At 39.1% G+C, this 14539-nt stretch overlaps 1 protein-coding gene across 1 annotated transcript in view; it reads left to right on the top strand.

Annotated features, from left to right (window-relative positions):
• LOC126334821 (arylsulfatase G-like) overlaps nucleotides 1-14539 on the top strand; it is a 262638-nt gene that overhangs the window by 141270 nt on the left and 106829 nt on the right. The window contains exons 3-4 of the mRNA XM_049997467.1: nucleotides 626-813; nucleotides 8742-8885. Of these exons, the coding sequence (XP_049853424.1) occupies nucleotides 626-813; nucleotides 8742-8885 (332 nt within the window). The remainder of the gene's footprint in view (nucleotides 1-625; nucleotides 814-8741; nucleotides 8886-14539) is intronic.

The following is a 14539-nucleotide window of genomic DNA, read 5'->3' as shown; positions in this document are numbered from 1 at the left end:
AATATGAAATGGACCTTTTCATGGAAGCCATAGACTACAAGTAGTTTGGAAGAAAGCAATAAGTCCTTCTTCACTGTGTGTGAGTGCGCATTTTCATAATGGAAAATACCTCATGACGGACTTGTCATTAAAGGCACTGGTTGTGGTTATAGTATGTACTGAATATTGCTATATGGAGTGGAGTCAACACCCCTTTTGTACTAAAGTAAAACTGATGACAAGTCATTTCTAATAGCCATTTAACTAGAATGCATGTAACTGGAGTGGTAAGTTGCTGTACTACAGCAAACAGTGAATTGAGGCACTGTAATGTGACAATGAGATATGTATATTGTTATGGTTAATACTCAGACTGAAGCTTGGTTTGTGACCTAACATAATTAGCCTCCAGTCTTCCATGGTCCATCACTCCATTTCACATTACTGCTCTATTTATTTATTGCATCTGAGCTAGTAAGACATATCATTCTTATTATTATACAGACAAAAGTCCCAGTCTGAATGCAGTTTTGAAATATCCTTTTATATAGACTGTTTTTCTAAAAATACATATAATATGTCAAATAAATCAAAATTAAATAACTACTGTTCTTAAACTACATTTATGCTATTACATTTTTGATAGGTTCTCAGATTTTCATGTAGCATCATCTGTATGCACACCTTCCCGAGGTGCACTTTTGACAGGCCGTCTGGGATTAAGGACTGGAGTTGTAAAACACCTTACTCCTGATGCTGTTGGAGGCATTTCTGAGAATGAGACAACACTGGCAGAAATCCTGTCTCATGCTGGATATAGAACTGGAATGTTCGGTATGAATTAATTGTTACATATGTCTCAATGTGTCCTGTTTGTATCATGAATAATTGTTCAGATATTTGTTCTCACTTTTACAAGAACAATAGCAATAAAATGTTCTGATAATGAAAAAGAGTGCAGCAAGGATTGTCAGTTTTCAAACACTGTCAGAAAAAAAGTTATAATACAAGAGCAAAGACAAAAACCAATGTAGCATTTTCTGCACTTCAATTAATTCACTGACAATGTAACTTTGATGTAATTCTTTGATTACTGTACATTATTTTCTGCAACAGAAGACTGACAATTAAACACAATGTGGAAAATATTAATCATAAAATTGTCGTAAACAAAAATTGTGAACATAGTGTCATACAAAAATAATATTTTAGAATACCTCAAACGTAGTTTGAGAAAAATAACAAACTTACAGCTAATATGAGCATGAAAAATAAAAAATAAAAAGAATAAATAAGTTAAAAATATATTCTTTTAATTCAGAATGTTATTTCTTAAAAAATGAACACCAACCAGGAAAACAGTGCTCTAAAGAATAATGAATGACTGTTGGTAATAAAGAAGATTTTGGTAGGATTAGAAAATGGAAGAGACAAGGAGAGGGACATAATAAATGTTTTAATGCGCCTTCTCTGTCAATATATGCAGGTAGTAGTGTATAACAAAAGGTTCTCTAATAACTGTATTTGGGAATGAACAAGATATGGCTTTGGGCAGAAACTAACCATCATTTTTATTTGTTTATCATAAACATTTGACTGAGAAGTACAATGTTTTGAAGTCTCATGAGCATTTCTATGTTTTTATTTTACTTTATTTTGTTATTATTATTATTATTATTATTATTATTATTATTATTATTATTATTATTATTACTATTATTTTGAGTCATCACTTCTCAGAGTTGCACTTGCAAACCACATCCTCAATTATTTGCTGGATGTTTTGCTATCTCTGTCTTTATCTACAGTTTTTGCTTTCTACAGCTCCTCTAGTACCATGGAAGTCGTTATCTGATGTTTTAACAGATCCTGTTCCTTCTCTTTGTCGGTGTTTTCCACATATCCCTTTCCACTCTGATCTGCACAGAACTTTCTCATTCCTCACTTTATCAGTTCACCTAATGTTCAGCATTCATCCATAGCACCATACCTCAAATGCTTTGATTCTTTTCTGTTCCAGTTTTCCCAAGGTCCATGTTTGACTACCATAGATTTCTGTGTTCTAAATGTACATTCTCAAAAATGCCTTCCTCAAATTAAGGCCTATGTTTGATATTAGTAGACTTTTCTTGACCAAGAGTGCTCTTTTTGCCTGTGCTAGTCTCTTTTTGATATCCTCCTTCATCTGACACTGGTTATTTTGTGACCATCAATCCTGATGTTAAGTTTCTCGCTGTTCTCATTTCTGCTACTTCTCATTATTTTCATCTTTCTTCAATTTACTCCCAATCTATATTCTATACATATTAGACTGTTCATTCCATTCATTAGATCACATAACTTTTCTTCACTTTCATTCAGGATAGCAATGTCATCAGCAAATCGTATAATTGATATTCTTTCACCTTAAATTTTAATTTCACTCCTGAACCTTTCTTTTATTTCCATTATTGCCTATTCGATGTACAGAATGAACAGAAGGGCAAAAGACTACATCCCTATGTTACACTCTTTCTAATGTGAGTATTTTATTCTTGGTTGTCCACTGTTGTTATTACTTCTTGGCTGTTGTACATATTGTATATTACCCATCTCTCCCTATAGCTTACATCTATTTTTCTCTGAATTTCGAACATCTTGCACCATTTTACATTGTCAAACAGTTTTTTCAGGTCAACAAATCCTATGAATATGTCTTGTTTTTTCTTTAGTCTTGATTTCATTATCAACCACAATGTCATAATTGCCCCTGTGGTGCCTTTACCTTTCATAAAACCAAGCCGATCATCATCTAACACACCCTCAATTTTCTTTTGCATTCTTCTGTATATTATCCTTGTAAGTGACTTTGGATGCATGAGCTGTTAAGCTGATTGTGCAATAATTCTCACACTTGTTGGTTGTTGCAGTCTTCGGAATTGTGTGGATGATATTTTCCCAAAGTCAGATGGTATCTAGCCAGGCTCATACATTCTACACACCAATGTGAATAAGCATTTTGTTGCCAATTCCCCCAATGATTTTAGAAATTCCAATGGAATATTATCTGTCCCTTCTGTCTTATTTGATTGTAAGTCCTCCAAAGCTCTCTTAAATTCTGATTCTAATACTGGATCCCCTATCTTTTCTATATCAACTCCGTTTCTTCTTCTATCACATCAGACAAATCGTCTCCCTCACAGAGGCCTTCAGTGTACTCTTTCCACTGATCCACTCTCTCCTTTGCATTTAATTGTGGAATTGCCATTGCCATCTTAATGTTACCACCTTTGCTTGTAATTTCATCAAAGGTTGTTTTGACTTTCCTGTATGCTGAGTCACTCCTTCCAACAACCCTTACTTCTTTGATTTCTTCACATTTTTCATGCAGTCATTTCATCTTAGCTTCACTATACTTCCTGCTTATTTTATTCTTCAGTGACCTGTATTTACATATTCCTGAATTTCCTTCCCTTGTACCTATGTTTTTCTTTCCAACTTTTGTGATTGCCCTTTTTAGAGTTGTTTATTCCTTTTCGACTGTACTGCCTTCTGGGTTTTTCTTTATTGCTGTATCTACAGCCTTTGAGAACTTCAAGTGTATCTTGTCATTTCATACTACTTCTGTATCCCACTTCTTTGCATATTGATTCTTCCTGACTAATCTCTTAAACTTCAGCTTAATTGAGAATCCAGAGGTGCATCACACATAAAGCATCCCAGGGCACCCATGAGAGCTATAACGCCAAGAAGAATCGCTTCTCGGCTTTTGGCCATGTGTACTTTTTTCTTTGGGGGGAGAGGGTGGGGGGGGGGGGGAGGGGTGGGGGGTCGGAATAGGGAAACTTTTTATTTAATTTCTTTAATGAAGAGTTACATCACCAACAAGTTTGATATTTTTACATACAAGATCTGCCTTGATCCATCCTATTCATTAATTTTAAGATGATTCCTAGTTCTTAATACCAATGGCATTGTAGATATAAAGTAGGATTTACTAGTATCTCTGTTATATACCTCTCCAATCTGAAAGGTACATACATACATTATCCTTGTTCCATAGATGATGAATATGATATTTCATAGTGATGTTGAATGTGTCGCTTTAACGTAAGTTTTCATTACACAAAATAATTAATTGTTATTTTATTATTTTACAGTTACTACTTCATATCTAAAATTTCATATAATGACTAGAGGGAGTTCTCATTCAAAAATTCTTTTAATATACTTTTAAATGTTGGTTGGCTATCTGTCAGACTTTTAATGTTATTTGGCAAATGTCCAAAGATTTTTGTGCCAGCATAATTCACCCCTTTCTGAGCTAAAGTGAGATTTAACACAGAATAGTGAGGATCATCCTTTCTTCTAGTGTTGTGCTATGCACTTCACTGTTGTTTTTGAATTGGGATGCGTTATTAATGACAAATTTCATAATTGAAGATACGTATTGCAAAGGTACTGTGAATATCCCATGTGAATATCCCAAGTCCCTTAAATAAATGATTGCAAGGTGATCTTGGGTGGTCTCCAATTATATTCTAATTACATGCTTTTGTGCAATGAATACTTTCTCTCTTAATGATGAACTGATCCAAAATATGTGCCATGTGAAATCAGTGAATGTAAATAGGCATAGTAGGCTAATATAGTGAAATGTTTATCATGAAAATTTGCAATAACCCTAATCGCATAAGTAGCTGAACCTAACCATTTCAGCAGGTCATTGATATGTTTCTTCCAATTCAACTTCACAACATTGCACACACCCAGAAATTTTGAGTATTCTGCCTTAGAAACAGGCTTCTCTTCATAGTCTATATTTATCGATGGTGTTATGCCATTTACTGTGCAGAATTGTATTAACTGTGTTTTGTCAAAATTTAGTGAGAGTCCATTTACAGATTACCACTTAATAATTTTATGAAAGACATTAATTACAATTTCCTCAGCTGATTCTTGCTTGTTGGGTGTAATTACTATACTTGTATCATCAGCAAAAACAACTAGCATTGAATCTTCTTGAGTATAGAATGGCATGTCATTAATATATATTAAGAACAATAAGGGACCGAAGACTGAACCCTATGTGACACCATTCTTGAAACCTACCCAGTTAGAGGACTCTGCTGGGTTTTGCTGACTATCTGTACTGTTAATTTCAACCTTCTGCATTCTTCCAGTTAAATATGAACTAAACTATTTGTGCACTGTCCCACTCATACCACAATACTTAAGCTTTCTAGATGAATTTCATGAGTCACACAATCAAAAACCTTTGAGAGACCACAAAATAACCAAATGGAAGATGTTTGGTTGTTCAATGCATTTAATTTTTGATCAATGAAGGCGTATATACACCATGTGATCAAAAGTATCTGTACACCCCCAAAAGCATACATTTTTCATATTAAGTGCACTATGCTGCCACCTACAGCCAGGTACTCCATACCAGCAACCCCAAGAGTCATTAGACATCATGTGAGAGCAGAATGGGGCACTCCGCAGAACTCACAGATTTTGAATGTGGTCAGGTGATTGAGTGTCACTTGTGTCACATCTCTGTACTCTAATGCTTTAAATGACAAGAAGTGGTGTGGAGCTTGTTTGCAAATTTCCCACCTCTCTCCCATAGGTTGACTTACTTGGTATGCACAGCCAATCTTCTTCTCTGGATAGCCAGCCACATCGATCTCCAAAAACTTCTTCTCTGAATAATAATGCTGGTTAAGGGAATTTATCAGAATCTCTCTACTCATGAAATAATTTGGTACTCAGAGAATTCTTTTAGTTCAGTCATGGTATATTTCAACTTCCACAAAAACCAAATTCACTATTTCTCATATAAATATTTGAGCTCGCCTGAGTCAACCAAGTGGTCAAACATTAGACTCTATTAAGATACATTTACAACAGGGTTGGTTTAAGAACCACCAGAAAATATGAACATGTCTTGCTTCTAGCAAGTCCAACACATGAATTACTTAAAAGTCTAATCTCATTTCTCCATTTGTCCTTAACAATCATCACAGTTACTAAAACAGCAAAGAGTAACACAGGCTCTTCTCTACACATACACTGAAACTATATGGATCATACAGCAGGTTCTTGTTGGCCGCCGTTCAGTCACTGCATCCACATTTTACTCGTGACTGTTTTTAGACCTTCACACACAAACATGCAATGCACAGTAGATTGGATTCGTCTCTCTCACACTTATATTTAAAACATCATGGGTTCAAGATGGAGGAAGGCCAAATGGTTCTAGAATTTATGTGGAAATTCTCGAAGCACTACAGTACGTCTGATTTCCACACTCCTAAAAATCCCTAGGTCCACTGTTTCTAATGTGATAGTGAAGTGTAAACGTGAAGCGACACATACAGCACAAAAGTGTACAGGCGGACCTTGTCTGTTGACTGAAAGAGGCTGCCAATGGTTGAAGAGGGTCGTAATGTGTAATAGGCAGACATTTATCCAGCCCATCACACAGGAATTCCAAACTGCATCAGGATCCGCTGCAAGTACTATGACAGTTAGGCAGGAGGTGAGAAATCTTGGATTTCATGGTCGAGCGGCTGCTCAAAAGCCACACATCTTGCTGGTAAATGCCAAACGATCTGAGGGTAGGGCGTGGATATGGCAAATGCCTGGTGAATGTCATCTGCCAGTGTGTGTAGTGCCAACAGTAAAATTCAGATGTGGTGGTGTTGGAGTGTGGTCATGTTTTTCACGGAGGAGGCTTGCACCCCTTGTTGTTTTGCATGGCAATATCACACCACAGGCCTACATTGATGTTTTAAGCATCTTCTTGCTTCCCACTTTTGAAGAGCAATTCGGGGATGGTCACTGCATCCTTCAACATGATCGAGCATCTGTTCATAATTCACAGTCTGTGGCTTAGTGATTACTCATCAATGACATCCCTGTCATGGACTAGCCTGCACAGAGTCCTGACCTGCATCCTATAAAACACCTTTGGTATGTTTTGGAACGCCGACTTCGTGTCGGGCCTCACCGATCGACATTGATACCTCTCCTCAGTGCAGCACTCCGTGAAGAATTGGCTGCCATTCCCCAAGAAACCTTCCATACCTGACTGAACATAGGCCTGTGAGAATGGAAGCTGTCATCAAGGCTAAGGGTGGCCAACACCGTATTGAATTTCAGCATTACCAATGGAGGGTGCCACAGACTTGTAAGTCATTTTCAGCCAGGTGTCCAGATACTTTTGATCACATAGTGTAGTATTTTCTGCTGAAAAGCCTACGATAGACAATGACATCCCCACTATTAAAAGTCCCAAGTCCTGGGACTGTTTTAACTTTTACCCCATTATACTGCACTTCTGTTAGTTAACCAACCATTACCACACTGCACAGCATTCACTTTGGTAAAAGTGAAATTCAGGACACATCCACAAAATACTAAAGCGCCCTGCAATATAACATGCACTCCAACACCACTAGCTGTAGTAATATTCAAATCATTGATAGCCTTGTAAAAAGTCATACAAAAACATCTTCTGAATCTCCTACAACAAGGCACCTTCAGTGTGACCTGATCAATGCTGTTGCACGAGTGGGTGTATGAAGACTGAAGCATCCTTAACAAAATCATTACTTATATAGACAAAACTGTTGTCTCCTTGAACCCCTGGTTCTTGATGTACACTTGGTGATCATTAGACTTAGAAAATTTCACACTCGGAGATGACAACACATTGACCACCAAGCATACTTGGAGAACCAGCAGCTTGTGTAGTCAACAGTTCTGTCTATATAAATAATGATTTTGTTAAGAAGGTGTCAGTCTTCATGCAGCCACTCATGCAACAGAATTGATCTGCTCACACAGAAGATGTGATTTAACTAAAATCTTCCCATATCATTCCAAGTATACTTCCTCCTCTTGTGATTCTTGAACAGAGTATTCATTTGTGCTAACTGAAATTTATTACAGGACTCCATTAGTCTTTCTCCTCTCTCATTCCTTGTCCCAGGCCAATATTCTCCTGTAACCTTATTGTTTGCTCCTTCCCTTAGAACTGCATTCCAGTCCACCATGACTAGTAGATTTTCATCTCCCTTTACGTACTATATTATCCTTTCAGTATGCAGGTATACTTTTTCTCCCTCATTCATCTTCAGCTTACGACATTGGCATGTATAATTGAACTATTATTATCAGTGTTGGTTAGCTGTCAATTCTGATAAGAACAACCCTATCTCTGAACTCTTTGCAGTAACACACCTACCTTCCTGTTCATAATGAATCCTACTCCCATTATACCATTTTCTGCTACTGTTGATATTACCCTATAGTCATCTGACCAGAGACCCTGGTCTTTTTTCCATTTCCATTCCCCTGCTATAGCTAAATTGAGCCTCTGCATTTCCTTTTTCATATTGTCTAGCATACCTACCACATTCAAGATTCTTACATTCCATTGCCCTGACTCATAGAACGTTATCCTCTCATTCGTTATTCTTGCTTTTTCTCACAGTCAACTCCCCCTTTGCAGTCACCTCCTGTTGATATGCATGGGGAACTATTCAGGAATCTTCTGCCAATTCAGAGATCATCAAGACACTCTTTCAATCACAGGCCACATGTTCTGTGGATACATGTTATGTTTCTTTCATGCAGTGGTTTCTGTTGCCTTCTGCATCCTCATACCATTCTAGGTATGATTTCTTTTTGATAAGTGTTTGATGTTTGTAGTATAACTAGCTCTTAATGACAAACAGTCCAAAAATAGTGAATAAAGAAACATTTTCCAGGAAAATGGCATCTTGGTACACAACCTGGTCATCATCCTCTGGATAAAGGCTTCCAGACTTATCTTGGAATTCCTTATAGTGTCGATATGGGCTGTGCTGATCCACCAGGAGCAAATTATCCACCATGTCCTGCCTGCCCATCTGGTAAAGTACTTTTTTTTTTTAAGTTAAACAAGTAGCTTGTATTTCAGACGTTAATAAAATGCAATGCAATTTTTTGCTTTTTTCATTGTCTTTTTCATTTCATTGTATATTATGCTATAAAAAATATGTATTTACATTCATATCATTGTCACTGTTTACCTTTAGTGGACAGAGCTAGATGGAAAATACTCTCTCTCTCCTTCTCTCTCTCTCTCTCTCTCTCTCTCTCTCTCTCTCTCTCTCTCTCTGCCCCCCCCCTCTCCCCCCCTTCCTCTTTAACCATCAATGTGTCGGTATGTCTTGGTACATATAGTATGAAAAGGATAGATCGCTACTTATCACCTATGAGAGGCATTGAGTGACAAACAGGCACATTGAAAAAAGATGGCTATGTCTATACCTCTATCCACATCGAACCACCAAAAATATGTCCACTTCGACAGTTGATACCCACTCCATACCAAAAAGCCATTTCCGTACAACTTAGCTATCCATGGTCATCACATCTGTAGTGATAAGCAGTCCTCCTTGAAATATGCCAAGGGTCTCACTCAGCTTTTCACAGACTCAAATTATCCTCCCAACCTAGTCCTGAAACAACTCTCACATCTTGTTTCACCTGTCACCCACCACGTTCCATGTACCCAGTGTCCAGCCACAGAGAAGCATCCACCTTGTGTCTCAGTACTGCCCAGGACGGAAGCAACCTAACCACATTCTCCACCAAGGTTTCAACTACCTCTCATCATTCCTTGAAATGAGAAATATGTGCCCCACTATCCTCTTCACTCTCCAAAAGTGGTATTCTGCCACCCACCTAAGCCATGCAATATCCAAGTCCGTCCTTATTCCCCCCCCCCCCCCCTCCCTGTTCCAAGCCTTTACCCCATGGCTCATAACCTTGCAGTAGATCTAGATGCTAGACCTGTTTCATTCATCCTTTAACTACCAACTACATCAGTCTTGTCACAGGGATCTCATACCTCAACAAAGGCAGAACCCCTGTGAAAGCAGCCATGTTATCTACTGACTTAAGTGTAACCATTGTTCCTGCATTTTACATGAGCATGACAACTAACAAAGTGTCTGTCCACATGAACAACCACTGCCAAACAGTAGTCAAGAGACAACTGAACTGCTCAATTGGCTGAGAATGCCACCCAAAATGAAGTGCTTGACTGCTTCATATTCTGTATGTCTGGATTCTTACCACCAACACCAGCTTTTCTGAAATGCACAGATGGGAATGAGAAGTCAGAAATGGCACCAGTTGGAGAATACTCACAGTATGACAATGATGAAGTTAATGATCTTCAGTTTAAAATGCAATAGTACAATACCAATCACATTGGGTAATAGGACATCTGCTGTAAATGTACTTCACTTTGGCAGTTTCATCTTTAAAATCCAAGGAAAATAAAGCACAAAAGTGATTTTAATAATTAGATTGGCTATGCTGCTTCTTTAATGACTCATTAATTAATTTCATTCACTTACATTGCATCTGTGAATCATAACACAAAAATGTCCAAAGTAGAGGTGCCAACTATACTTTCAGAAGGTCAAAACTGCATACAGACAAAATTATGGACCGAATTTTCATACAGGATTGATTGCTGTGGCTGATATCTTGCAAGTGTTCTTTTTTCTTCATAAAATATGAGGTCAAGTTGGTGATGTTTTCTTGTTAGATTTATAGCTAACAATATCTAGGAGTATTTTTTCAATGTATCTGTCTGTCATTCAACACTTTCCCTATGTAGATTTTCCATTATTTGATTTTATCTAAGTGTCTATATGGCTTTATTCGATATAGCATATGAACATAGGGTATTTCATGGCTAGAATAAGGATAGTCCAAAACTGCTCATAATCAAATACTTACAACCGTTCTTTCAGCATCAGGTATGTGGAGACTTTAGTGTGGCGGTTTAAGATTGAGGGTGTTTTGAACTACAGTTGTGTAAGTGTGTAAGTAACTAGTAGAGGCGACACATGAACTACAGTGTTTATAGAACTAGCAACCTCAGCAAACAATTGCGTTGGAGCCAGTACCAAATGCTTTGTGTACTACTCTTTGATTTGTATTGTACATTGCTCATTGTTTTCTTTTTATTTTATTGTGATATAAGTGAATAGACTAATCTTGCCCCATGATTGGGTTTGAGTACAACCCCCCACAACATAACCATTGTGCAGTTCTGCTTTCATAGAAGCACAGAACACAGATGTAGGCTGCCATCTCCACGAGAGGGAGATGGGGCCTGTTTCTCCACTGTGCTCCACGCCCCCTCCCCCCACCCCCCAAATCACACACTAGAGCAAATGAAAAATAAACATCGTGAACCAGAGTCAACCACATAAATGGTTTATTCATGTGTAGTGTAGGTTGTGAATCATATACCAAAGTAAGGACAGGCAACTGCTTACAGACAACTGATGTTACATAGAAATATGTAACAGTAAAGTCATCATCTCGGGAGAGAGTGTTCCTCATTTTTATGTATACAGACTGATGCAACAGTGAAATTCATACCAAGGCTGGGAATCGAAGGCAGGTTTCCTGCTTACTAGGCAAGTATGTTAGCCACTAAGACACTTTGGCACAGCAGTTCATGTGTAAGGGGGCTTTTAAAGTAGACTGGGGTAGCAGTGAGAATTTGGAATGAGGTGTGAGGCACCTCAGGGTAATCCGTGCAGTTGTGTGAGCTGCTATGCCCAAGGTGGCGTAGTGGGTAACACACCTGCAAAGTAAGCAGGAGGCTCGGGTTCAGTTCCCAGCCTTGTTATAAATTTCCACTCATTGCCTCAGTCTATGCACATAAAATTCATATCTGTATGAGGCCAGTAAAGTCTCTGAAATTGTGTCATTTTATTCATATAAGTGCCTGTACCTGGGTTTCAGGCTTTAACCGCCATTTATGTTCAATGCTGAGGTGCTATTCCAGAACATGGGTAGCCTTGGCAATTCTTTTCAAGTGTAAGAGGAAATTTAAAGTAGACTGGGGTGGCAGTGAGACTTTGGATCGAGGAGGGAGGCATGCCAGGGTAATAAGTGCAGTTGTGTTAATTGTGCCAAGTGTGCTTAGTGGCTAACACATCTGCCTAGCAAGCAGGAATCCCAGGTTTGTATCCTGGCCTTGGTACAAATTTTTGCTCACTGCTTCAGTCTATAAACATAATAATCATGTCTGAATGAGACCAGTGAAATCTCTGAAATTGTGTCATTTCATGTCTTCCACATTAATTCCCTGTGTTATTGCATTATGGCTGGGGATGTTACTAGTAATCCACAGCAGACCACACATAATCCTACCATGTCCCAAACTTACTCATTGGGGGCAGGTCTGTGGATCAAGCTGGCCAGAGCAATTGAACAGCATTGTATACAACAGATCATGTAATGCAAGGCGTATGTGCACAATTATTATTCTGTAGGAGAAGGACATCTCTCTGAGATGTAAAGAATACCATGGGAATGGGTTGGACAGTGTTCTGGATGTGTCCTATACCACTCAGTACCACTCAGTATTCAATCAACAACTTCCAGAGGTTGTTTATAGTTCCTCATACATGATGCCCAATGTTGGTCCTGCATGTCACCAAGAAGCACGTTTGGTAGTTGCTTCTCTCATGATTAGTTAGGCATTTCCAAATGACCGCTTCTGATGCCAAGGTAGAAAACTGCTCTCATCACTAACAATTACTTTACACCATTTGCCCTTCTCATTGCACCTTTTGCTTCAATAGAGGTAGGCTCCATAGTGATGAGATGTGAGGAAAAAACACCTTGTGAGCAATACCCTTGCTCATAATTTAGCTTATAAGCAATAATTCCTGGTATTTATAGGTGATGATTTGGGTGCAATTTTGGTTCTGTTTTGTGCTGTGGTCACCACCTAATTTGATTGACAGCCCTGGTATTAGTGTTGCCATCCAGAACAAGGATGAATGGTGGTGTATTTGTGAATTAAGGAACAACAAATAACAGTAGCTGTCGGTAAGCAACACAGCTTATTCCTCCACAAGTGAAGACAGAAACAGAAATATACATAATTTCAGTGGCTGGACTAGTGCTGCCATTGATATGATGATTAGCAAAGTCTATGGATGAATCTGGTAAACATATTGCTGAGTAGTAGAAATCCAAAGAAGGTCCAGTTTCAAGAAGATTCAAAGTCCAGACAAGGGTGATCCAAATAGTGAGGCGTCAAGGTAACAGCGAATGCTTAGCCCAGGGTGAGACTGCTGGAGTGTGGTGTCCTGTGACTTATAAAGCCCTGGCAGAGTATGAATATACTTGCCACTGGTAAGCCTGCAGTGGCATGGCAGAGCATGATTGGAGCAGCATCAGGAGGTATATGTTTTGTGAGGGCACACCAGCCAGTCTTGCTGTGACACAACAGAGGCAGCTAAGTACAGGGGCTGTGCCATGGGTGGGCTGCACTGCACATGAAATGGATCTGCTGACTGTGGATGGCCTGACGTGTGACCTGTGAATATGAGGTGGCACATGCCATAATGTAGGAACTGATGATACTACACTCTTCCCTGCCTCCCTTCCTCATAATGGCTCAAGTGTTAGTGGTGGTGTACTGTGAAGAGCCACAGCAGTGATGGGAAAGTCTGAGCTGGAAGCAGGGAATGAGGTCAGACCAGGAGCTGGAATCAGAATGTGCTTCTGGCCCACCCTGGTGTGAGTGATCCCCCAATGGAGTAGTTCAGTCCATTCCCATGAGTGTCTCAGAAGATGATGGCAAAGAGGGTGGTGGTCATGGCAGGGATGGCAGGAGGTGTGGTATCCATGGTGGGGACCATAGTGATCACAGTGCCTTGGACTTTGACAATGGTGCCTGCAGCTGTGACAGCAGAGACTGCAGTGCCCTTGGCCAAGGTGACCCAGTCTCCAACGGCTGCAGCTGTGGTGACAGCGATTGTGATGCAGAAGCCCTGGTGCTAATGTCAGGCAGCTGTTATGAAATATGTCATGGATAGCTGCCAGTGGAGGAACTGTCTGCTTGAACATGTTCTAGAATAGAAAAGTCTGTAGGGGAATTGGGAAAAGTGCAAGAGCTCAGCTGATATGGGTGTCTGTAATGATAGTGTCCCGACCTGTGCCAAATAAGATAGGTTGCTCAACCTACAGATTTGACTATAACCCCAGATTCCCATGAATGACCACTGTTAAAGATGTTGAAGTACTCCTTGGAACTGGCCTGAAATTTAAATGGAAGCAGAGGAGCACTTGAGGTCTATGGAGGATGGAGAAAATGAAGTGGAGTCTGGTGAGACCTTCTGTGCAGAAATTCAACTGGCAACTTACTTCCTGAGGTGTTGTATTGTATGTTGATAAGAACAGGAGCAGAGCATTTCCTTTGGAGTGGGACTGCCCCAATTTTGACATTTTCACCTTGAAAGTACACACAAACTGTTCCACTTCACCATTACATTGTGGTGAGGAGCATTGTGATCTGATGTGGGTGATGCTGTTGGCCTTACAGAAAGATGCAAATCCTGTTGAAATCCATTGTGGGCTGTTATTTAATACAATGGTTGTTGTTAATCTGCCTTGGCAGAATATAGTTGCTATAGCTCAAATTATGCTCACTGATATTGTGGAATTTATAGGAAAGTTGAAAAAAGTGTCTAGTACA

This window comes from Schistocerca gregaria, chromosome 2, assembly GCF_023897955.1.
Source record: "Schistocerca gregaria isolate iqSchGreg1 chromosome 2, iqSchGreg1.2, whole genome shotgun sequence".
Classification (NCBI taxonomy): domain Eukaryota; kingdom Metazoa; phylum Arthropoda; class Insecta; order Orthoptera; family Acrididae; genus Schistocerca; species Schistocerca gregaria.
Note: the sequence above shows the minus strand (reverse complement) of the source record. Positions and strands in the feature narration are given on the sequence as shown.